Source organism: Crinia signifera, chromosome 3 (genome assembly GCF_055691185.1).
Source record: "Crinia signifera chromosome 3, ASM5569118v1, whole genome shotgun sequence".
Classification (NCBI taxonomy): Eukaryota; Metazoa; Chordata; class Amphibia; order Anura; family Myobatrachidae; genus Crinia; species Crinia signifera.
Genome location: NC_139219.1, coordinates 317,466,991 through 317,492,636, shown reverse-complemented (window position 1 = coordinate 317,492,636; position 25,646 = coordinate 317,466,991). Strand labels below are relative to the sequence as shown.

At 46.4% G+C, this 25,646-nt stretch overlaps 1 protein-coding gene across 5 annotated transcripts in view; it reads right to left on the bottom strand.

The window, feature by feature from the left end:
- Window positions 1–824: 824 nt before the first annotated feature.
- The window catches only part of LOC146064818 (cytochrome P450 2C5-like), a 150,592-nt gene continuing 125,770 nt past the window's right edge, over window positions 825–25,646 (bottom strand). For all 5 annotated transcript variants that reach the window (XM_083178718.1, XM_083178719.1, XM_083178717.1 and 2 more), the window contains 2 exons: window positions 18,351–18,492; window positions 825–3,881 (listed from right to left, as the gene is read on the bottom strand). In XM_083178718.1, the coding sequence (XP_083034844.1) occupies window positions 3,703–3,881; window positions 18,351–18,492 (321 nt within the window). In that variant the 3' untranslated portion in view covers window positions 825–3,702. The remainder of the gene's footprint in view (window positions 3,882–18,350; window positions 18,493–25,646) is intronic.

Genomic DNA, 25,646 nt, shown 5'->3' with positions numbered 1-25,646 from the left:
ACAGTTTACCTAGCTTACGCTATCGCATGATCAACCACATCAAACCATCCATCCGGGGTGGCGATAGAGGTGCAGCTCTACTACGCTGTGAATCAAGGTGGATTCACCGCCTTAATGTAATCCATCCTAAAGGCCTAAATGAGATGGCACCCTTATCGTGCTTTTTCTAGGGTCATATCATGCTACTTTGTAGTTATAATATTATGCTCCCATAATAGTTTTGTATTTGCCGTATTGCCATCTCCATCATTATTGAGTTAAATTACCTGATTGGATCCTGCATATGAATGGGTGATCCATGTGTTGCTGGTTCTCTTGAATTTAGGCCATATATATGCATTGTCGCGTCCATTAAGCTTTGACAAATTTCTGTTATAGCAACTATTCTATGAGCATACTACTAGCATTATGGACGTATTCTTTAGCCATATGTTATATTTTCTGTATAAACATCCATTTAGACAGTAATTGCCATTAACTGTAATGTATTTTATGTATTCTGTATATAACTTTTGCACTTGCACTTTGGTTTATTTGTTTATTATTGTCTCCATGGTAACAGTTTACTCCTGCCCCGTATCATGGTACCAGGATCTGTCAGGTGACCACGGTTGAAGCGCGATGACGTCATGATGTCACCACTGACACGGCGGATAGGCGACGCCGACGGTCTGGCGGCCCCGGGACGCACAGGGATGACGTCAGGAAGCACTGTACCTGGGGGTATAAGGTGAGCACCTCTTTCACTTATAGCTTGTATCCTGATGAAATTTTCGTTTTGAAAATGAAATGTTGATAACTAACGCCGTCTCTGTGCTTCTATCATTGACCTGAGTGACACCTGCAGTTGGTATTGTATTAGTTCCCTTGTCCTGGCTACCTGGTTTTGCAAATCCGAGAGAGCCGCCTCATTCCTGCACATTGTACCAGGACCTGCAGGTCCACAGTGGACGGCACCGGGTCAGCACCAAATGGACCTCAACTTGGGAGTGACGGCTACAACCACGATCGATATAGATATATATATATATATATATATATATATATATATATTATATATATATATATATATATATATATATATCTATCAGGTGAATGGCGCAGCACTCTTAACACTTGCAATGAAACGTACAAGTAGCCAGATTAGATCATCAACGTTTCAAAATTTAATTTGTCGTCAGGACACCCCCCCTCGTCCCTATATATATATATATATATATATATATATATATATATATATATATATATATATATATATATATACACAGCCCGTTTGGCCGGCACTCCCTTGGCCTCTATGCAAATCTTGCCTGGTGCCATCCGCAGGATCCCCGTCAGGACGGCTGGTACATTTGTGTGCATGCAGTAACGGCGGCACTCTCGGACGAAAATAATGCAAACGCCAAGACAAGTCTTGGCGTTTGCATTATTTTCGTCCGAGAGTGCCACCGTTACTGCATGCACATATCAGGGTTGCTGACTTTTAAAAGCTCCTCTCCGGGAGAAGCCCGGAGAGGAGACTTTCGGCAGGCATTTGTGGGCGGGGGCTTAAACGTGACATCATTAAGCCCCACCCCCATGAAGGAAATTTACTAAATTTGTCTATCTCCGTGGAGGGGGCGGGGCTTAATGACGCGATTATGACACTTTAGCCCTGCCCCCTCCCCGGAGATCTGCAGATATGGTCATTTAAACGCCGCGGTCAGGGGGGGAGGCGCAATCAGGGGAGGGGAGAGGGGTCCCCCAGAATCCGGGAGGGTTGCCCACCTTTCCGGGAGGGTGACCCGATTTTCGGGACACTCCCGGCCATTCCGGGACGGTTGGCAACACACAGTATGTCTGTGTGTGGGGAACGCTAAGCAGAAGTGCCCAGCTCACTATTTTTGCTGTGCTGTGTCTCCAGGCTTCCTTGACTTCCGCCGCCGTGTCCATGTCTTCCGTGCTGTCCGCCAGGGATGTTACTGGATATCCAGGACAGATTAGCGCATCTGCTGTAAGTGACTCCCTGTCACATGATGAAACTCAAGCAGGTGCAAAGGGCAAGGTTAGTACACTACACTACACTTCATCGCCCCTGACAGCCCACACCATATACCCCACAGCCTAACCCTAACCATACACCCGCAGAAAGGCTAACCTTAACCATACACCCCACCCAGGCAGCCTAATCCTAACCATACACGCATACTCCCCTCCCTGCATCCTCTGTCACTCTGCGTTCCCCCCTCACCCTCGCGTCCTGTGCCACCATGTCCCCCTCACAATATGCGTCCTATGCCACCCTACATACATCCTCCCAGCATTCTACTCCACCCTGCGTCCCCCCTCCCATGCGCCTATTCTGCAGCCTGAGGGGCTGGGGACATAGCCAGCAGCTCACTAGCCATGCCCCTCACAGCAGGGAAAATGGGGCGTGGCCTCATTGAAATAGGCCACCCCCCCCATATCGCTAGGCCACATCCCAAAAAATTTGCGCAACAGGTCCCCCGCCTCCGAATTAGGGCTGCTTCAAGATATTTCCCGGGCTGGTTTTAATTCCCAATCCGCCCCTGGTATCAGGACATACAGTATGTACTAAGCCTTGGAGATGGATAGGTGTATCGGGACATATGTACTAAGCCTTGGAGATGGATAGGTGTATCGGGACATACAGTATGTACTAAGCCTTGGCGATGGATAGGTGTATCGGGACATATGTACTAAGCCTTGGAGATGGATAGGTATATCGGGACATATGTACTAAGCCTTGGAGATGGATAGGTATATCGGAACATATGTACTAAGCCTTGGAGATGGATAGGTGTATCGGGACATATGTACTAAGCCTTGGAGAGGGATAGGTGTATCGGGACATATGTACTAAGCCTTGGAGATGGATAGGTGTATCGGGACATATGTACTAAGCCTTGGAGAGGGATCGGTGTATCGGGACATATGTACTAAGCCTTGGAGATGGATAGGTGTATCGGGACATATGTACTAAGCCTTGGAGATGTATAGGTGTATCGGGACATATGTACTAAGCCTTGGAGATGGATAGGTATAGCGGGACATATGTACTAAGCCTTGGAGATGGATAGGTGTATCGGGACATATGTACTAAGCCTTGGAGATGGATAGGTGTATCGGGACATACAGTATGTACTAAGCCTTGGCGATGGATAGGTATATCGGGACATATGTACTAAGCCTTGGCGATGGATAGGTGTATCGGGACATATGTACTAAGCCTTGGAGAGGGATAGGTATATCCGGACATATGTACTAAGCCTTGGAGATGGATAGGTGTATCGGGACATATGTACTAAGCCTTGGAGAGGGATAGGTGTATCAGGACATATGTACTAAGCCTTGGAGATGGATAGGTATAGCGGGACATATGTACTAAGCCATGGAAATGGATAGGTATAGCGGGACATATGTACTAAGCCTTGGAGAGGGATAGGTATATCCGGACATATGTACTAAGCCTTGGAGATGGATAGGTGTATCGGGACATATGTACTAAGCCTTGGAGATGGATAGGTGTATCGGGACATATGTACTAAGCCTTGGAGAGGGATAGGTGTATCAGGACATATGTACTAAGCCTTGGAGATGGATAGGTATAGCGGGACATATGTACTAAGCCATGGAAATGGATAGGTATAGCGGGACATAATTCTCTCTTTTTTTTATAAGTTGGCTTGCTGAGAACATGTCCTAGCTGCGAGGTATAGCACACATATCATAAGGCGGTGGGCCATTAGTAGCACCAATTACAGGTGTGAGGTCGAGTGTAGCTCCGGGAGGGGCCTGGAAGGTGAAGTTCTGCAGCAAGGTTGTGAAGAACAGGAACAGCTCCATATTAGCCAGGTTCTCCCCAGCACAGCTTCTTTTACCTGAAGCAAACAACAATGGGAAACATGATTAGCATTGCAGCACATTACATTAGGGTGTGCCCTTCCAGAAAGACACATTTCTAGCCCTGCACTGGGGGGAGGGGGGATTAAGGGGGTGTCTAGAACCAGTCACGGTGTGGTTCTAGCGTTACCTTAATCATTAATAAACTTATTAAACTCCTGACTATTAAACCATGTTCCCGGCACTTACAAGTAACACTATACACGCAGTGGTGTATTTATAAATGTTGTGTCCACCTCCACCAGTAGTGCCATTTGCACATATAATGCCCCCCCCCCCCCAGTCGTGCAATTTATGAACATAATGCCTCCAGTAGTGCCAACCACATGGGCAGTCACAAAAAAAAAAAATCGCCCCCCCCCAAGGTCCACATGCTTGCAGTACTGCCATTTTTATACATAATGCCACCATTAGTGCCTTTTACACACAGAATACCACTGTAGTGCCTATTACACAGAATACCACCGTAGTGTCTTTTACACACAGAATACCACCATAGTGCCTATTACATACACAATACCACCATTAGTGCCTATTACATACACAATACCACCAGTAGTGCCTATTACACACAGAATACCATCAGTAGTGCCTATTACAAACATATCACCACCAGTAGTGCCAATTACACACAGTGCTATTTTTCAGCAGGCTCCAGCAGGAACTGAGGCAGGCGTTACTTGTGCAGAGAGAATTAGATTTGGGTGGGATTTTACTTCAAAGTGAGATCTACTGTATATTGCAGTGTAAAAAAAGGAAGCCGAGAGTCTGGAATGAAGTTATGTCCACAGTCTTGATTAATATACAATATGGCCCTAGAGCGTGTATCGTCAGTTTAGAAGTGAAAGAATTGTGTTCCAAAGAGACGTATCAATATGTAATGTGCATGTTTACACTGGCTAAGGTCATAATTGCCCGTGTATGGTTTTCACCAAAACAACCAGAAATAGTAAAATGGGTCGAACTAGCAAACGAAGTACACAGACATGAGAAATACATGTTTCAAGAACAAAATGCAATCCCTCTATACCATGCTAAATGGGATGGCTGGTGCCAATCAAAAATGTATAAACCCTAGGAAGTAGACGATGTAATATGGCAATTATATGGTAAATACTAAATTATGTATAGTAGAGCAATTAAGTAATTTAGAAACAGAAGAACCAAGCTTGACACAGGGTATGACGCTGTAATATATACCAGAATAAGCATATTGATAAATAATATTCTAGTCTTTCTCTTAAATGTGGTAATAACTAAAGATCTTCTCTCCCCCTCTAAAAGTTGTAATAGATATAACCTATTTTAAATACTTACACGATTATAGTAATAAAAACAAGACACATATACGTCGTAAGGGGCTGCGCCCCCTTAATTTGTGAACGTTTGTATTGTGAGAAATATGGTTAGATTTGTATGACAGATGGCCTGTATTGCAACTTGAGTTATAGGTGAAATGTGTTAAATAGAGAGCATATGATGTGGAAGGGGGTGTGCATTGTTTTGTTTAATTAAAAAGCGGTTACAGAGTAAGATGTACATTGATAGTGTGGATGGTACAGTGACATTTGTGGGTGTGGGGGGGGGGGCTGTGTGTGCATGTTGTTTAGGTGTGTGTGTGTGTGCAATAGTATAGTAGGGTGTTTTTGAGTCAGCGGCTCCCCACTGGCGGAGGTCACGACACAGGAAAACAGGAGGCTGGGTAGTGATAGGGGTGTGTGGGAATAAGGGGGACTAAAGAGGAGGGTGGGAGATACTGTGCAGCTTCTGCCAGTGGGTGAGGGTCCAGCGTGGCAGTACAGGATGGTGGCCCTGAGTCAGTGTCTCCTCCTACTGGGTGGGAGTTAGGGTGCATGAGAGCAGGAGGGTAGGCTATGAGGCATGATAGGGGCATGTGGGCAAAACAGCGTCAGCGACTCCCCAGTGATGGAAGTTACGGTTCAGGAGAGCAGGAAGCTGGGTAGTGATAGGGGTGTGTGAGTATACGGGGGGGACTAAAGAGGGGCTTAGGGGTGCCGTGAATTGCGTGAGGGGGGCGCAGGTGTCAGCAAATCGCGGGAGGGGGCGTGAATTGCGCGAGGGGGGGTTGCGAATTGCGGGAGGGGGGTGCGCGGGGGTGACGTGAATCGTGGGAGGGGGGCGTGAATTGCGGGAGGGGGGGTGCACGGGGGGTCCGCGATTTGTGGGAGGAGGGGCACGGGGCGCGATGAATCAACCTAGTTGGTTATATATTCTTGTAGAAGGATGGAAGGATGTTGCTGTCATTCAGAATGCATTTACATAAACAGTAATAGTAGCAGTAAAAGATCTGACAAAACACCTACAGTAAAACAGAACAGGTGTTATATATTATACAAAGAATTGGTTGATGATGTCTAGGTTGACGTGCACATAGTTGTCACTGGAAAAAAATTGCCACAAGAAAAAATCAACACAGAAAGGTCAACACATGTAAATGTTGACATAAGTGTGGCACTTCATTGGTGTCCATGTCGACACATGAGAATGAATATGAAAACATTCAAAAAGTGAAAAATAAATCTTCAAAAACTCATGTCAACCTTTTTCATTGTCGACCATAGCCATGTCAGTGTTTTGCATGTGCCATTTAATCGTGGGGTTGCCGTGAATGGGGGGGGGAGGTGGGGGGTGTCTGCGAATTGCGCGGGGTGGGGGGGTGCCGCGAATTGCGGGAGGGGGGGTCGTGGGGGTGGGTGACGCGAATTGCGGGAGGGGGGTCGCGTGGGGGGGGGTACCGCGAATCACGGGAGAGGGTCGCTGGGGTGCCGCAAATCGAAACAAGAAAAAATCAACACAGAAAGGTCAACACATGTAAATGTTGACATAAGTGTGGCACTTCATTGGTAACCATGTCGACACATGAGAATGAATATGAAAACATTCTTAAAATGAAACAACTCAAACAAAAATGAAACAACTTCAAAAACTCATGTCAACCTTTTTCATCGTCGACCATAGCCGTGTCAGTGTTTTGCATGTGCCATTTGATCCTGGGGATGCTGTAAATCGCAGCGACTGGGGGAGGGGGGGGGGGCGGTGGGGGGTGTCCACGGGAGGGGGGGTGGCGGGGGTGGGGGTGTGCCATGAATTGGGGGAGGGGGGGTCGCAGGGGTGGGTGCTGCGAATTGCGGGAGGGGTGGGACGTGGGGGAAGGGGTGCCCCGAATCGCCGGAGGGGGGGGGGGGTCGTGGGGGCTGGGGTTGCCGCGAATTGCGGTAGGAGGGGTTTGCGGGGGCGAGGGAGCACGCGAATCGTGGGAGGGGCCCCGCGAATCGCGGGAGGGGGGGCGGCGGGGGGCGCTCACCTGGTGTGTCTGGTGAGTAGCTGTGTCTTTGCTGGGTAACATGGGGAGGCAGAGGGTGTCTGGCACTGTGCATACCTCCCAACATGACCCATGCCAGGAGGGACACAATGCTCTGCCGCTGGACTTTCTTCCTAATGTATGATTACCTCCATCTGTGTTGAACAGGTTAATTGATAGGAAAGGTGCTTCAACACAGGTGATGGCAATCATACATTAAAAGGAAAGTGCAGGAGCAGAGCAAGGTGTCCCTCCTATGACTGTGGGCTCACTGGGCTGGTTCTCTGTCATGTGAGTCAGAGGCTCCACCCAGCGTTAGAGGGTCAGACACACTTTGAGTGACAGATGTAGCCAAATATATAAGAAATTCAAAAAAAGAAAAATAAATCTTCAAAAACTCATGTCAACCTTTTTCATTGTCGACCATAGCCGTGCCAGTGTTGCGCATGTGCCATTTAATCCTGGGGTTGCCGTGAATCGCGCGTGGGGGTGGGGGGGGAGGGAGGAGGTGAGGGGTGTCCGCGAATCACGGGAGGAGGGGTAGTGGGTGGATGCCGTGAATTGCGGGAGGGGGGGTCGTGGGGGGTGTGGGTGCCGCGAATCGTGGGAGGGGGGCACGGGGGGTTGCAGTGAATCGCGGGAGGGTGGGTCGCGGCTGCGGGGGGTTGCCGCAATGACAGGAGGGGGGGTCAGGGGTGGGGAATCGTGGTAGGGGGGGTCGTGGGAGGCACCGTGAACCGCGGGAGGGGGGGCCGGGGGGGTTGGCGCGAATCGTGGGAGGGGGGGGTGTCACGGGTGGGGCCGCGAATCGCGGGAGTCACGGGGGGTGCCGCGAATTGCGGGGGGGTGCTGCAAATCGCGGGAGGGGGGTCGCGGGGGGTGCCGCGAATCGCCACAAGAAAAAATCAACACAGAAAGGTCAACACATGTAAATGTTGACATAAGTGTGGCACTTCATTGGTGTCCATGTCGACACATGAGAAAGAATATAAAAACATTGAAAAAGTGAAAAATGTATCTTTTTCATTGTCGACCATAGCCATGTCAGTGTTTTGCATGTGCCATTTAATCGTGGGGATGCCGTGAATGGGGGGGAGGGGGGGGGGGGGAAGGGAGGTGCATACCCAACATGACCCTCTCCAGGAGGGACACACTGCTCTGTTTCTGGACTTTCTTCTTAATTTATGGATTACCATCACCTGTGCTTAAACACCTTTCTTATCAATTACCCTGTTTAAAACAGGTGATGACAATCATAAATTAAGATGGAAGTCCACAAACAGAGCATTCTGTCCCTCCTGGAGAGGGTCATGTTGGGAGGTATGGAGGTGTGGGGCGCTCACCTGGTGTGTCTGGTGAGTAGCTGTGTCTTTGCTGTGTAACATGGAGAGGCAGAGGGTGTCTGGCACTGTCTGTGGGCTCACTGGGCTGGTTCTCTGTCATGTGAGTCAGTCATGTGAGTCAGCGTTATAGCTCCAGACACACTTTGAGTGACAGATGTAGCCAAATATATAAGAGATATATACGCATTTTTACTTATTTTCTACCACGTTTACAGCAATAAGAGCAAGGCTCTGAGAGAATAATGCCTTTATAGTTACACAGAAAAAGCTCACTTTTCAAGTAATCACTTGATCACTTAAATAAATATCCTAAGATAGTTTCAGTAGACACTAAACACTGTTATAAGTTTAAATTTGATAAATTAATGTAAAGATGAATGTGTTGCACTAAGAAACAGAATGAGTAATAACACTAAAGTCATATATTATATAATGGAAGAAAATGGGGAGGGGGAGGGAAAGAGGGAGAGTGATAAGAGGAAAATGGGTAAAAATAGCTGAAGTCTTCTATAACTCCTTGTATGCTCATAAACATGTAAAACAAAAGGGGAGGAGAAAGAGGGGGAAAGAGGGGAGAGGGAAAGGGAAAAAAAAGGGGAAAACTAAATGCATGGAGGATGGGAAAGGAGAGGCAAGGGATAGCAAGCCAACTCAAGCCCTTGCAAAACCGATAACTGGACTTAACCAACAGAACAAAGAAATCAAACTGTATCTATGTTGTATATATGTAATGTCAAGTGTATGTCGAATGTATGTTAAATGTTGTAATTTTATCTTTGTATACGGAAAATTGAATAAAGAATATTGAAAGAAAAAAAGGAAGCCAGTATTTACCCTGCACAGAAACAAAATGACTCACCCAAATCTAATTCTCTCTGCACATTTTAAATCTGCCCCCTGCAGTGCACATGGTTTTGTCCATCTAAGAAGGATTTTGTCAGAAAGAGTGAACTTGAATAAGGGCCTCAGTTCCTGCTGAAGCCTGCTGAAAAATAGCACTGATTACACACATATCACCACCATTAGTGTCAATTACACACATACCACCAGTAGTGCCTTTTACACACATAATACCACCAGTAGTGCCTTTTACACACAGAATACCACCGTAGTGCCTATTACACAGAATACCACCAGTAGTGCCAATTACACACAGAATACCACTGTAGTGCCAATTATACACAGAATAACACTGTAGTGCCAATTACACACAGAATACCACCATTAGTCCATATTACACACATAATACCACCAGTAGTGCCTATTGCACAGAATACCACCAGTAGTGCCTATGGATTCAGTATTGAATCCCGGCGGTCGGGATCCCGGCGTTCAGAATCCCGACGCCGGAATCCCGACAGCCGAAATGCCGACAAGGGGGGGGACGTGGATCGCCCCCCCTTGCGGGCTCGCTGCGCTCGCCACGCAGCGGGCCCGGTGCCTCGCTACGCTCGGCACACTAATTTATTCTTCCTCCAGGGGGCATTTCGGCGGTCGGGATTCCGGCGTCGGGATTCTGAACGCCGGGATCCCGACCGCCGGGATTTTAACTGCATCCCGTGCCTATTACACACAGAATACCACCAGTAGTGCCTATTGCACAGAATACCACCAGTAGTGCCTATTACACACAGAATACCACCAGTAGTGCCTATTGCACAGAATACCACCAGTAGTGCCTATTACACATAGAATACCACCAGTAGTGCCTATTACACATAGAATACCACCAGTAGTGCCTATTACACATAGAATACCACCAGTAGTGCCTATTACACATAGAATACCACCAGTAGTGCCTATTACACACAGAATACCACCAGTAGTGCCTATTACACACAGAATACCACCATTAGTACATATTACACACAGAATACCACCATTAGTACATATTACACATAGAATACCACCAGTAGTGCATATTACACATAGAATACCACCAGTAGTGCCTATTACACATAGAATACCACCATTAGTCCCTATTACACACAGAATACCACCATTAGCCCCTATTACACACAGAATACCACCATTAGTACATATTACACACAGAATACCACCAGTAGTGCCTATTACACAGAATACCACCATTAGTCCCTATTACACACAGAATACCACCGTAGTGCCTATTACACAGAATACCACTATTAGTCCCTATTACACACAGAATACCACCATTAGTCCCTATTAAACACAGAATATCAATAGTAGTGATATATACATAATGCCCCCCTGCAGTGACATACAGTACAACTCCTTTACAATGGCCTAGCAGGCTCTGTGCCATCATCTACTTTGCATGCGCAGGTCTATGGGACCATGGCCGCCACACCATTTTCCCAAGAATCTCTGTCTGCAGCGTTGGCAGCCATGGGACTCCGGAGGGGTGAGTCTACTTATATGGCATGTGGGGTGTAGTGTGTGGGCCCCCTGGACCCAATGACCCATCTGTACGGCACACCATGCACCTATTATAGATACGCCAATCATTGTTACTAAATAGAAGTTGGTTGTGGCACAATGACAAAGAGATAGACATTATATACAGACCATAGAATGGTTTCCCTCCTGGTCGCGACTGATCGCAGGCTCTGAGCAGGTCTGGACAAACTTGGCAGCTGCGATCATATCAGCCTGATCGGGGCTAGGGGCATGGCCAGTACTCTCAGAGACCCACAGTGGTGAAAATGGGAGGCGTGGCCTCCCAAGAGTTTTATTCATAGGCCACACCCCCTGACCACAAGAGCACCCCCCCACCCCCACCCCCCCCCCCCCCCCAAAAAAATCCCTCTTCCCAGGAGGGGTGCTTACCCAGCAACCGATGAACGGTAAGGGAGGGGAAGGGTACCCACAGTGCAGTAAAGTAATGCTGTGAAGCAGCAGCTGACTTTACGGAAATGGGGTCACAGCTAGAAGGGGATCTGATGACCGGCAGCCCTTCATACACTTGTCCCTGGGTGTAGTGAGTATGATCAGCAGTGAAGGGTAGGACTGCTGTGCGGGTTGGGGGTGGGTAGCAGCAATCAGGGTGGAGGGGACACAGGGGCAGTGGTAGCTGTGATGTCAGTGGCAGTGCAATACATATACGCAAGAAAAATACCTAAAAAAGGCTGCAAAGAGCATTCCCATCTGTCCCTGCTGCTGGCTGTGGGCTGCGCTGGAGATCTCGTGCAAGTAGCGAGATCCCGCACATGCCCAGTCCAGCCGGCCCGGGGGGGGGGGGGGGACAATGCATCAGGAGGGGGACATCACCGGAGGGGGGAGTTTGCGCTCCACACTTTGGCAGACGAGAGCAGTTTAATGCCAAAAACTGCAAAATCATGCACTTGGGTCTCAGAAATCCAAAGACTGAATATAGTATAAATGGCACTATAATGGAAACAACCGAGGAAGAGAGGGATCTAGGTGTCACTATTTCAGGGGAGGTAGGTAGGCAATGTAACAAAGCAATGAAGAAGGCAAGTCAGATGCTTGGTTGCATAGGGAGAGGTATCAGCAGTAGGAAGAAAGAAGTAATAATGCCACTGTATAGGTCATTGGTACGACCTCACCTAGAGTATTGTGTTCAGTTCTGGAGGCCATATCTCCAGAAGGATATAAATACATCAGAGAAGGGGTGGCCAACCCGTGGCTCTCGAACCGCATGCGGCTCTTCCCTTATTGAGCTACGGCTCCTTCAATCACCCCCGGCCCGTTGCAGTGCCGTGTAAGTTCTTCCCGATCACTGTGGGCAGCAGTGATCAGGCAGCTCACGCATCCCCACAGTGAGAGGCAGTATACCATAGCGAGCGTCCGCGAAGCACCCTCCCCCCCTCATATATGACAGATGTCTGGCAACATTCCCCTCCCAGTCCCTGCACAGCGTGCTGCTAGCGCCACCCTCCTTCTCTCCATTTTACTATGCAGTGTTCCGCTGAGCCGACCATATATGTAGCTGCACTGTTGTGTTGGTGGAGGTAGAGTTTGCATTTATATGTACTGTATAGAGGCAATGGATGGATGTATATGAGAGAGACAGTGTATGTATGGATATATGTATACATGTATGAAGAAGGCAATGTATGGGTTAATGGATGAGATTGGTGTACGTACTGTATGTATGAGGGTGGCGGTGTATAAATGGTATGTATGTATGTATGTATGTATGTATGAGGGTGGCAGTGTATAAATGGTATGTATGAATGAGGGTGGCGGTGTATAAATGGTACTGTATGTATGAGGGTGGCGGTGTATAAATGGTATGTATGTATGTATGTATGTATGTATGTATGAGGGTGGCGGTGTATAAATGGTATGTATGTATGAGGGTGGTGGTGTATAAATGTATGTATGTACAGTATGAGGGTGGTGATGTATAAATGGTATGTATGTATGAGGGTGGCGGTGTATAAATGGTACTGTATGTATGAGGGTGGCGGTGTATAAATGGTATGTATGTATGTATGTATGTATGTATGTATGAGGGTGGCGGTGTATAAATGGTATGTATGTATGAGGGTGGTGGTGTATAAATGTATGTATGTACAGTATGAGGGTGGTGATGTATAAATGGTATGTATGTATGTATGTATGTATGAGGGTGGCGGTGTATAAATGGTACTGTATGTATGAGGGTGGCGGTGTATAAATGGTATGTATGTATGTATGTATGTATGTATGTATGTATGTATGTATGAGGGTGGCGGTGTATAAATGGTATGTATGTATGAGGGTGGTGGTGTATAAATGTATGTATGTACAGTATGAGGGTGGTGATGTATAAATGGTATGTATGTATGTATGTATGTATGTATTAGGGTGGCGGTGTATAAATGGTATGTATGAGGGTGGTGGTGTATAAATGTATGTATGTACAGTATGAGGGTGGTGATGTATAAATGGTATGTATGTATGTATGTATGTATATATGTATGAGGGTGGTGGTGTATAAATGTATGTATGTACAGTATGAGGGTGGTGATGTATAAATGGTATGTATGTATGTATGTATGTATGTATATATGTATGAGGGTGGTGGTGTATAAATGTATGTATGTACAGTATGAGGGTGGTGATGTATAAATGGTATGTATGTATGTATGAGGGTGGCGGTGTATAAATGGTATGTATGTATGTATGAGGGTGGTGGTGTATAAATGGTATGTATGTATGAGGGTGGCGGTGTATAAATGGTATGTATGTATGAGGGTGGCGGTGTATAAATGGTATGTATGTATGTATGTATGTATGTATGAGGGTGGCGGTGTATAAATGGTATGTATGTATGAGGGTGGCGGTGTATAAATGGTATGTATGTATGAGGGTGGCGGTGTATAAATGGTATGTATGTATGAGGGTGGCGATGTATAAATGGTATGTATGTATGAGGGTGGTGCTGTATAAATGTATGTATGAGGGTGGCGGTGTATAAATGGTATGTATGTATGAGGGTGGTGGTGTATAACTGGTATGTATGTATGAGGGTGGTGATGTATAAATGGTATGTATGTATGTATGAGGGTGGCGGTGTATAAATGGTATGTATGTATGAGGGTGGCGGTGTATAAATGGTATGTATGAGGGTGGCGGTGTATAACTGGTATGTATGTATGTATGTATGTATAAGGGTGGCAGTGTATAAATGGTATGTATGTATGAGGGTGGCGGTGTAAAAATGTATGTATGAGGGTGGCGGTGTATAAATGGTATGTATGTATGAGGGTGGCGGTGTATAAATGGTATGTATGAGGGTGGCGGTGTATAAATGGTATGTATGTATGAGGGTGGCGGTGTATAAATGGTATGTATGTATGAGGGTGGTGGTGTATAAATGTTATGTATGTATGAGGGTGACGGTGTATAAATATATGTATGTATAAGGGCGGCAGTGTATAAATTTTATGTATGTATGAGGGTGGCGGTGTGTACATTTTATGTATGTATGAGGGTGGCGGTGTGTAAATTTTATGTAAGTATGAGGGTGGCGGTGTGTAAATTTTATGTAAGTATGAGGGTGGCGGTGTGTAAATTTTATGTATGTATGAGGGTGGCGGTGTGTTGAGATTACCTGAAGGGTAAAAAAAGGGGCAGACTAGATGGGCCAAATGGTTCTTATCTGCCGTCAAATTCTATGTTTCTATGAGGGTGGCGATGTATAAATGGTATGTATGAGGGTGGTAGTGTATAAATGTATGTATGAGGGTGGCGGTGTGTAAATGTATGTATGAGGGTGGCGGTGTGTAAATGTATGTATGAGGGTGGCGGTGTATAAATGGTATGTACAGTATGTATGTATGTATGTATGTATGTATGAGGGTGGCGGTGTATAAATGGTATGTATGTACGAGGGTGGCGGTGTGTAAGTATGTATGTATGAGGGTGGCGGCGTATAAATGGTATGTATGTATCTATGAGGGTGGCGGTGTGTAAATGTATGTATGAGGGTGGCGGTGTATAAATGGTACTGTATATATGAGGGGGTATAGTGTAAAATCATTTATTAATATAAAATAACATAAAATTGGAGGACAGAAAAACCAGATGGCATGTTACCGTCTAAGGTGGAGAACAAAGAAATGAATCAGAGTTCTCAAACAAGGTATGTGTGGTAAGTCCAGGGGATAAAGACAGCCCACGTTCCCTCCAGATGAAGCTAGGTAAATGCCAGGTCCTTCAAAGAGATCCTCCACAGATTAGTCCAAATAACTCCAAACGCGTTTTCGACTGCTCATGCAGTCTTTCTCAAGGAGATAGTGTTTGGACACTCCACTATACCCTTAAATACCCCTCCCATCCAATCCCCATGTCCAGTGGCCTGATTGAGATCCTTATTATCCAGTAAGAAACGAGTGAAACTTCCGTGTATGTCACTTCCGGTAAGCCGATGACGACTTCCGGTCGGACGGAGCGCATACCGCACATTGGTGCGTTCCACAGGACCAAGTCTTCCTGGTGGCTCTGAGGTGTTCACTCTAGTGAGATCCGCGGAAATCCGGCACTCTTTTCGCAGGTTCCGCTTGTTGGAGTATGGTCTCACCAGTGTATACGCTTCCCCACTTCCGGTGAAGTGTGGCGGAAGTGTGGGGATCTCATTCATTGCAGCGTCAAAGTTATCAGAATACTAGATGAAAGAAACGGAGCAATGTTATTCATATTCTGATGTATAGGATGGCCAATGCAATGCAAATGCACATATAAAGTGCATAGTGCATGTCGACGAAAAGTATATAATGATAATAAAATGAGGTGTCAATAAGAACAGATAGTCACATATAAATAGGGGCATTAAAAATGTAGCATAGATAGATAAAAACGGGTGGTCTTAACCTCGACTTCGAGGTTAAATGGTTTTTATAACATTTCATTTATCTTTTTACCGTTTTTATCTATCTATGCTACATTTTTAATGCCCCTATTTATATGTGACTATATGTGACTATCTGTTCTTATTGACACCTCATTTTATTATCATTATATACTTTTCGTCGACATGCACTATGCACTTTATATGTGCATTTGCCAATGTGCGGTATGCGCTCCGTCCGACCGGAAGTCCGACCGGAAGTCGTCATCGGCTTACCGGAAGTGACATACACGGAAGTTTCACTCGTTTCTTACTGGATAATAAGGATCTCAATCAGGCCACTGGACATGGGGATTGGATGGGAGGGGTATTTAAGGGTATAGTGGAGTGTCCAAACACTATCTCCTTGAGAAAGACTGCATGAGCAGTCGAAAACGCGTTTGGAGTTATTTGGACTAATCTGTGGAGGATCTCTTTGAAGGACCTGGCATTTACCTAGCTTCATCTGGAGGGAACGTGGGCTGTCTTTATCCCCTGGACTTACCACACATACCTTGTTTGAGAACTCTGATTCATTTCTTTGTTCTCCACCTTAGACGGTAACATGCCATCTGGTTTTTCTGTCCTCCAATTTTATGTTATTTTATATTAATAAATGATTTTACACTATACCCCCCCATTATCTTTATTTTGGGTCACCATTGTTTGAGACGACCGTGGGAAGAACCTATACAGTTCCTTCAATTGGGTGTCCCCTCGTGTGATCCTATCGAGCTCAGCCATTCGGAGAAGAGGAACCCTCTTATACTTTAAGGGGCGTACGGTATTTACACCTAAGCTTTTCCCAATCTTTGGAGAAGAGGACCGTTCCCACTCATATAGGAACGTAACAATTGGCGCCAGTGGAGGAGTTATCAATTACTTTTTCTACGCATCATATGTTCTCTGTGGTTCTAGGGTTACCACATTATTGATAACACCCCTACAAGGCAGCCCACTTTAGCGCACATCCACCATCAAATCCCCTTGTTTGCATGGTACTGTATATATGTATGAGGGTGGCGGTGTATAAATGGTACTGTATGTATGTATGTATGAGGGTGGCGGTGTATAAATGGTATGTATGTATGTATGTATGTATAAGGGTGGCGGTGTATAAATGTATTCATGTATGAGGGTGATGGTGTGTAAATTTATGTATGAGGGTGTCGGTGTATAAATGTATTCATGTATGAGGGTGGTGGTGTGTAAATTTATGTATGAGGGTGGCGGTGTGTAAATTTTATGAATGTATGAGGGTGGCGGTGTGTAAATGTTATGTATTATGAGGGCGGCGGTGTATAAATGGTATATATGTATGAGGGTGGTGTATAAATGGTATGTATGAGGGTGGCGGTGTATATATGGTATATATGTATGAGGGTGGCGGTGTGTAAATGTATGTATGAGGCTGGCGTTGTGTAAATGTACGTATGTGCATGATTTTGGCTCTTCGGCATTTCTAAACATATTTTTGGGCTCTTTGTCTCTGACTGGTTGGCCACCCCTGCATTAGAGACTGTACAAAGAAGGGCAACTAAAATGGTGCATGGCCTACATCACAAAACGTACCAGTAAGACTAAAAGATCTTAATATGTATACTTTAGAGCAGTGAAGGGAAAGGGGGGACATGATAGAAACTTTCAAATATATCAAAGATTTTAACAAGGTACAGGTGGGAGACATTCTTCACAGGAAGAGGAGCAGCAGAACACGAGGACATGCACTGACACTAGAGGGAGGAAGGTACAGGTGGGAGACATTCTTCACAGGAAGAGGAGCAACAGAACAAGAGGACAGGCACTGACACTAGAGAGAGGAAGGTACAGGTGGTAGACATTAGTCAAAGGAAGAGGAGCAGCAGAACACGGGGACATGCACTGACATTAGAGAGAGGAAGATTCAGGGGAAATCTGAGGACGAATTACTTCACAGAAAGAGTAGTAGATAAGTGGAATAGCCTTCCATCAGAGGTGGTAGAGGCAAATACAGTAGTACAATGTAAACATGCTTGGGATAGGCATATTGATATCCTTACAAAGAACTAAGGATCAAATATGGTTTGAGGTAACATGTTTCAAAAAGGGGCAGACTAGATGGGCCAAGTGGTTCTCATCGGATGTCAAATTCTAGGCTTCTATGTTAATACATCTTGTCGATTTCCCTTCATGCTTCCCCTTGTTAATGAGGTGAAGCAGAAGTATAATAGTTGCACGCTATGCGCTGCTTTAATACAGTTGCCCCAATATTGGGTCATTTTTACCAGCCAAAATGACATTGGGGCTAATAGGATATCACCTGCAAATTCTCATACCAAAAGTTATGTCTTTCAAACTGAACTACTGACCAAGGATCAATCAAGTAACATTCCCGGGTGATCTGGTCTCCAAGTCCCGAGCCCTGAGCCCTGCTCATTACTGAACTCTTATCTACCCAGCATTAGTACTGTAGGTGTGTTACCCAGTGAGAACGGTATGAAGGATTCATTCTTCTTCAAGTCTCCTTCCGGGGTGAGGAAATGTTCTGGGTAAAACTCATCTGGTTTTTCAAAGTAGGCGCCATCGTGCAGTGCCGAGGACAGCAGTGGCAGCACCATGGTCCCCTATGGAAAAATAGTCAGAACCTGGATGTTATTCACCAGAAATAGTGAGAAAAAAAACAGAGCATATTTTGTATGGATACTAACTGGACAGAAAATAAACACATGGTCCAGGTTGGTTTTGCCATTTGTAAATGATTTCCGCTTTAAAAATATGAAGATTCTCATCTGAAGTCCCGCACCTTAAGCAACTCAGACCCTATTACCCCACGAGGTCAGTAGCCTAATTGACCATTTAAGTGAATAATTAAATTGGACAGATCTTGGGGTAAATTTACTAAGCAACAAAAACAAACATTGGGCCCGATTCTGTTTGGCTCAGTAAGCGAGAGGCCGCCCCTCTGAATAACCCCCCTCACCCCCAAAATTACCTATGTGCAGGGGTGGGGTCTGAGCGGCACCTGGGAGCTCGTAGTGGCTTTTGCCGGGTGGCAGGGCAGGAATGCGGTTGCTGAATTTCTTTTTTTTTTAACATTAGATTTTTATTGAGAAAATATTTCTTGTTTTAGTTGCACAAAATATCAGCATATGATATAAAACAATAACAATATTTGAGGAAGTTGAAAGGGGGATGGGGGGGATACATAAAAAAAAGGGAGAGATTGGGAGGGAAGGGTATGGGGAGGGGGGAATACATCAGGTTCACAATGCCACAACATCAACAAGTTATCAATGACCTACATAGTGATCAAAGGGTCAATCACAAGGCCGGAGCCCCTGGGCTTGAACTAGGAGATCTGAGGGAAGACAGACCAACCGGAACATTTTGCGTGGTGGAGAAACCCATTCTCTCCCTATATTTGGACCACTTAAGCCACTTTGTGTGTATAGAGGGGGTCAGTGTGGAAGAACTGTAATCAGATGTCTCGAAAACAAAATGTTTGTGAACCTTATTTATAATCATTGATATGTTAGGGATTTCGGGTGATTTCCACAGATAAGCTAAGGTAGCTTTTGTGGCTATCAGGATATGTCCCAGGAGGTATTTGTCCTCTCCAATCGTATCTTTGGGGAGATAGTGGAATAGCACCACTAGGGGGTCCCTTGGGACAGTCACCCCCAGTACCTCTGAGATAAGTAGGAAAACCTCGCTCCAGAGTGAGTGAATTGCAGGGCAGCGCCAAAAGATGTGCAAGAGGTCTCCCGTCATTTCACAATTACTCCAGCAGCTACCTGAAACATCAGGCCAAATTGTATGTAACCGCACCGGGGTGAAGTACATTCTATGAATAAATTTATAAAGCATTTCTGAGTGGTTTACACAATTGGAGATCTTAAAGCACGATTTAAAGATAGCTTCCCAAATCTCTTCGTCAAAAGTATTAGGAAGATCCCTCTCCCACTTAACTTGTGCTGGGAACTTCACTTTCTGCTCTACGCTGAGTAAATATTGATACCACCTAGAGATGTTCCCTTTCGTAGATTGGGAAGTGAGGAGAAATTATAGGATTTTAGGGAGACCAATCTGATCTGGAGTTTTTGGCATGTATTTCTGCAACCAATTCCGTATCTGCAGATACTTGTAAAAATCCTGCTTCGAGATGTTGTATTTAGATTGAAGGAAGGAAAAGTCGGCTACAGTCCCATCAAGAATAACATCCTGTATGGACTGAAGGCCTAAATCTCGCCAGGTGTTTAACTGTAGGTCCTGAATCGTGAGGGCTATGGAATGGAGGGACAACTGTGGGGCGGGCAGCGCCTTATCCTGAGTGCTATGGATTAGACCGTGCCAAGCGGACAAGGTCGTTTGAATCGCTCTACAGTTCCTGGCCTCACGGATAGCCAAGGCCCCCGGCATCCAGGGAAGATCTGATAGGGAGAAAGGTAGAACTGCGTTCTGTTCTATGGATACCCACGGTTTGGGAGCATCTTTAGAAAACCAGTCCCTAACCTGGCTAAGCATGCACGCCGAGTGGTACTTTTCCAAGTCTGGGTATGCCACCCCCCTACACTTTTGGCCAGAGTCAGAGTTGACCTAGCTATTCTCGGTCTTGCCCCGCCCCAAATGTATTTGGATAATAGGCGGTTAAATTTATTACACAGAGATTTAGGGAAAGGTCTAGGGATTGAACGAAAAAGGTACATTAATTTGGGGAGTAGGACCATTTTTGCTGCTGCCACACGGCCGACCCAAGAAGCCTCCTGCATCATCCACTCTTTGGTAATCTTTTCAAATGCCCTATATAGTGGATCAAAGTTACAGCTCATTAAGTCCCCCTCTCTAGAAAGATTTACCCCAGGTATTTAATCGATTTTGATTGCCATGAGTATTTGTATTTTTCTTTTAATCGTCGTAGGACATCCTCCAGCACATTTATTGGAAGGGCTTCTGTTTTCCGTATTTAACTTGTAGAAGGAAATGTCTGTGTAGGAGTATAGGATACGGTGTAAGTGGGAGAGGGAAGCCTGGGGTTCAAGCAAGCATAATAAAATGTCATCAGCAAAGAGGCTGATTTTATGGGAAAGCCCACCAATCTCGGGTCCAACAACAGAGTGCCTGGATCTAATACATTGCGCTAGGGGTTCATTGGCCAAGGCAAACATCAGGGGTGATAGCGGGCAACCTTGACGTGTCCCATTGGAAATATTGAATGAGGTGGAGGAGCAGCCATTGGTGAATACCGAGGCCGAAGGGGCGGAGTATAACGCTAGAATGGATTGTAATATTCCTCCCTTGAACCCAAACCTAGTGAGAGCCGCCTTCATGTAGTCCCAGTTAAGCCTATCAAAGGCTTTTTCCGCGTCAAGAGAGAGAATTAACAGCGGGAGGCCTTGGAGTTGGCAATATTCCATTAGGTTGATGGCCCTCCAGGTGTTGTCGGACGCTTGCCTACCCAGCACAAAGCCTACCTGGTCCTGGTGAATGAGTTTGGGAAGTAATGGCGATATTTTGTTAGCTATCATCTTCGCAAATTTTTTTGATATCTGTGTTCAATAGAGCTATGGGGCAATAGATTTGTACCGCAGTGGGCGGCTTGCCTGGCTTCGGTACAGTGACTATTCGGGCCTCCAACATCTCCTTAGGGAAGGAGGAGGAGTGAGAGGCTTCGTTAAAGACCGACAGGAGCACAGGAGCAAGGGTAGGCTTAAATGCTTTGAAGAAGTTAGAAGGGTAGCCGTCCGGGCCTGGGGCTTTATCTGAGGGGAATGAATCAATGGCCGCCTCGACTTCACTCAGCGTCCACGGGGAGCTAAGTGCTTTGCAAGCCACCGAGTCAAGAGAGGGAAGATCTAACTTTTCCAGGAACTTATTTATTTTAGCTAAAGTTGGTTGGGGCGTGTTGGGATCATCTTTTAGATTATACAGTTGCGAGTAGTACTCTGCGAATGTGTCGGCTATGGCGAAAGGGTCAACTACCTTGGCACCCCTGGAGGTGTAAATCGCATGTATGCGTTCTTTGGCTCTACGGCCCCTCAATTTGTGGGCCAACAGGCGGCCTGCCTTATTGCCCAGTGTATAATATCTCTGGTTGAGCCTTTGGATATTACGGTGGACTTCTGTGAGGGAAAATGTGTTGACTGTATCTCGGGCGACCAGGAGTTGTCTAAAAAGGGCTTTATTATGAGGGTCTGCTTTATGGGCTCTTTCTAATGTGGCTGCTTTCCTTTCTGCCGAGGCCAGGCGTTGTTTGTATTGTCACTTCATTCTAGCTGCCACTTGAATTGCTGAGCCTCGGATCACTGCCTTCAGCGCACACCAATGCGTGAAGACAGACGTATCCGAGGGGGAGTTGGTTTTGATATATGAGTCTAGCGAATCTGATAGAGCCTGACGAGCGTCTGATCGTGCAATGAGATGTGTACCCAATCTCCAGGAGCCCGGGGCAATTGTGCGTCTACTAACCTCCCAGCTAAGCATAAGTGGGGAATGGTCTGACCAAGATAATGGGAGGATAATAATCTTGCTAATGGATGCTAGTGTCTCTCTATCCACCAGTGCCATGTCAATCCTAGAGTACGACCTGTGTACATGGGAATAAAAGGTGTAGTCTCTCACTGAGGGGTGCTTGGATCTCCAAGCATCGAATAAGGCATATTCGGCCAGCAGTTGATGAAACTTAGAGGAGGGATCATTAGACGGCCTCTGCTGCCGAATTTGAGTTGGGTGTGATCGATCAATACTAGGATCGAGGACCATATTAAAATCTCCTAGTATCATCAGGGCCCCTTTCAGGTGCTGTTGGAGAGTTCTACAAAAATTTCCACAGAATGCTATTTGTTTGGCATTTGGCGCATAGCACGAAACCAAAGTGGTTTCAACATTATCTAAGTGGCCTACAAGAATCAGGAATCTCCCTTTGGGATCCTCATATTTAGAGGACAGCTGAAATGCACCGTGTTGAGCTATGAGTATTGCTACACCGGCCTTTTTTTCTGTGGGACCATTATCCGTAAAACAATGAGGGTATCTGGTATTAGTGAAGAGGGGTGGGTTATGCTTTTGAAAGTGCTTCTCTTGGACCGCTACTACTTGTGCTTTTAGCTTGTGAAAATAATTTAGAGCTACCTTTCTTTTATAAGGGGAGTTTAAGCCCTTTGCATTAATAGATACTATGTTAACCATGACGGGCATAAAAGACAGCTAGCGCAACGCTGAGGAAATCGGGAGTATAAATTGCTATACCTGATGTATTAGTAGGGAGTATACAAGGCGACAAAAAGGGGAAACATGGGGGAAGTAAAACAGAAAGTAAATAAAAAACTAAGTTGATCTCCCTTGAGATCCTAGCCAGTCGCCATGTCGAGGCGGCTGTGTACATAGAGTAAGGGGGGTAGTGGCATACCCCCCACCTTCTACTATATCTCAGTGAATTAGCATAGCTCTAACGAGAGGGGGAGGCCAGAGCCTCACAAGATATAGAACTATGAATACTTAAACCGACAATAGCTGGAGTACAAAATAACATGTATAGGTAATTAACAGGACCTTAAATTCTTGACTGAGAAAAATGAGAAAAGTCCCATAACGTGGTAAATGCTTCAATATTAAGCAAGACATACAATTACACATTAATGCACATTTAAAGAGTGGGGAAAGAAAGTGCATAACAAACAGGTAACAGTCAGAGCAAGACGACCAACAGAGCTTACCCCCTACCCAACCACAGACCAGTCCTGCTGAAGCCTGCGGCTGGGGGAGCCGGCCGAGATGGGGTCGGTAATGTTCCACGACTGTAGCAGCCTCAGACCATCTTCAACAGAATTGATAGAAACAATGGAGCCTTCACAGGTCACTAACAATTTAGTGGGGAATCCCCATCTGTAGGGAGTACCAGCTTTCTGTAAGGCGACTGTAATAGGCTTCAGTGACCTGCGTTTCAGGAGCGTTGCGGCGGATAAGTCCCCAAAGAGCTGGATATCCCCAAGGGATGTAGCCGTGTCAGAGGTTGGTCTGGCAGCTTTAAGCAGAGCTTCCTTTGTTTGAAAGTAGTGCATCCGTAATAGGACATCACGAGGGGCATTGTCAGGAGCCGCCCTGGCTTTAGGCAAACGATGAATTCGGTCAATAAGCAGGGTTGCGGTAGAAGACTGCGGCAAGAGCCCCTTGAAGATGTTCATAGCGTAGTCATGCAGGCTACTGTTCGACACCAATTCAGGGATGCCACGCAGCTTTATGTTATTACGCCACAATCTATCTTCCAAATCCGCTACTTTGTCGCGTAATGCTTGGACCTCCGCCTCAAGTTCATTATGAGAATCGAGCAGGCAATTATGCGACCCCACCACCTCCTCCATCTTAGTCTCCAGATGGTTAGTGCGACCGCCCAAGTCATCAATCGAATGTTGGCAGGCTTGTACAGTGGCACGGAATTCAGCAGTGACGTCATCTTTAAATTGGGCTAGAAGTAACTTCATCGTGCCCACAGTCAGGGCGTCTCCATCTCCCATGGAAACCACAGTGGAGCAAGGGGCAGGCGAGGCAACCGGAGTTGTCATGGGGGACGGGAGATGAGAGGTGGTGGGAGTAGTGGGAGGGACCACGTCTTTAGGTCTAGGTTGTTGAGAGGGTGGTTTGAAGAAGGAGATTTGGGAGTTTGGTTTTGGGGTCTTGGAGCGTTTGGATGGCATGTCAATTAGGCTAACTAGTTATGGAGGGTATCCGTTTGTAAAAAGTTACATAACAAAGGGCCCCGTTTTCATAAGTGAGACTGAGGCATCCCCCTACTTCTGGGAGAAGGTGGGAGGAGTCATACGTGCTAAATTAGCATTGATAGGAGTTTTAGCACTCAGAGGAATCCCATATTAGGGTCCCAAATGTAGGGCCGTCTTACTTTTTCAAGCTGAACCTGCCGCAGCAAGTGCCCCTAGTGGAGAATAAGGTAGTCCCTGCAGCACCACAGCAGGGGCTCTGGGTCTCTGGGTAGGGGAGAGGCAGATCTAACAATGATAAACCCTAGAGAGATCAGTAGCAGAGTATTGCAGAACTTTACATTTAAATATGTCCCAATACAAAGCAGTCACAGCAATGAGGACAGAAATGGCTGCATCAGGTAGGAGATGACCAGGGCCTGCAGCAGGAGAGAAGGGCCGGGTATGGAGCAACCAGCAACCCCCCAGGATCAGGGAATTAAATCCCTGTTACAGCCAGTATGCTCGCTGAGCCTATTTAGCCCAGACTGGGGAGAGTGAGGGGTGTCTGCCCCACTCAATATGGCCGCCCCCCACTGCCTCCTGCACCTGGTAGGTGAGGATGGAAGGGCGCTTCCCTCTGTGGGTACTTGGGCGAATGAGGGCTATGAGGTGCCGCTCTCCGTTGCCCGCTATCTGGGGTGAGGCGTGTGGCTGGGGGAGCAGCAAGGAGGCGCAGCTGCAGCAATTCTCGGCAATCAAGATGGCCGCCGCGCCCTCAGTATGGGATCTGAGGCGGCCTCCACAGCTCTTCATACCATGTAGGTGGGGGGCTGAGCCCCTGGAGATGTTTGGCAGTCCTGGGGGGTCCCTCCGGTCCAACAATCCGGGTTGTCCTGTCACGATCGCTGCTGCGGATCCACGGCGGCGGGTATACAGCTAAGGCCCCGGCTCTTGGGGGTACTAGGCCGCAATCCGCAGAGACCTCTATAAGAGGTCTTCCCACTCTGTCCCCCGATGGTCTGGGGTGCCGCTATGTGAGGTAGGGGTGTTGAACTTTGTCTAGGGAGGGGGTTTTGAGGCAATTT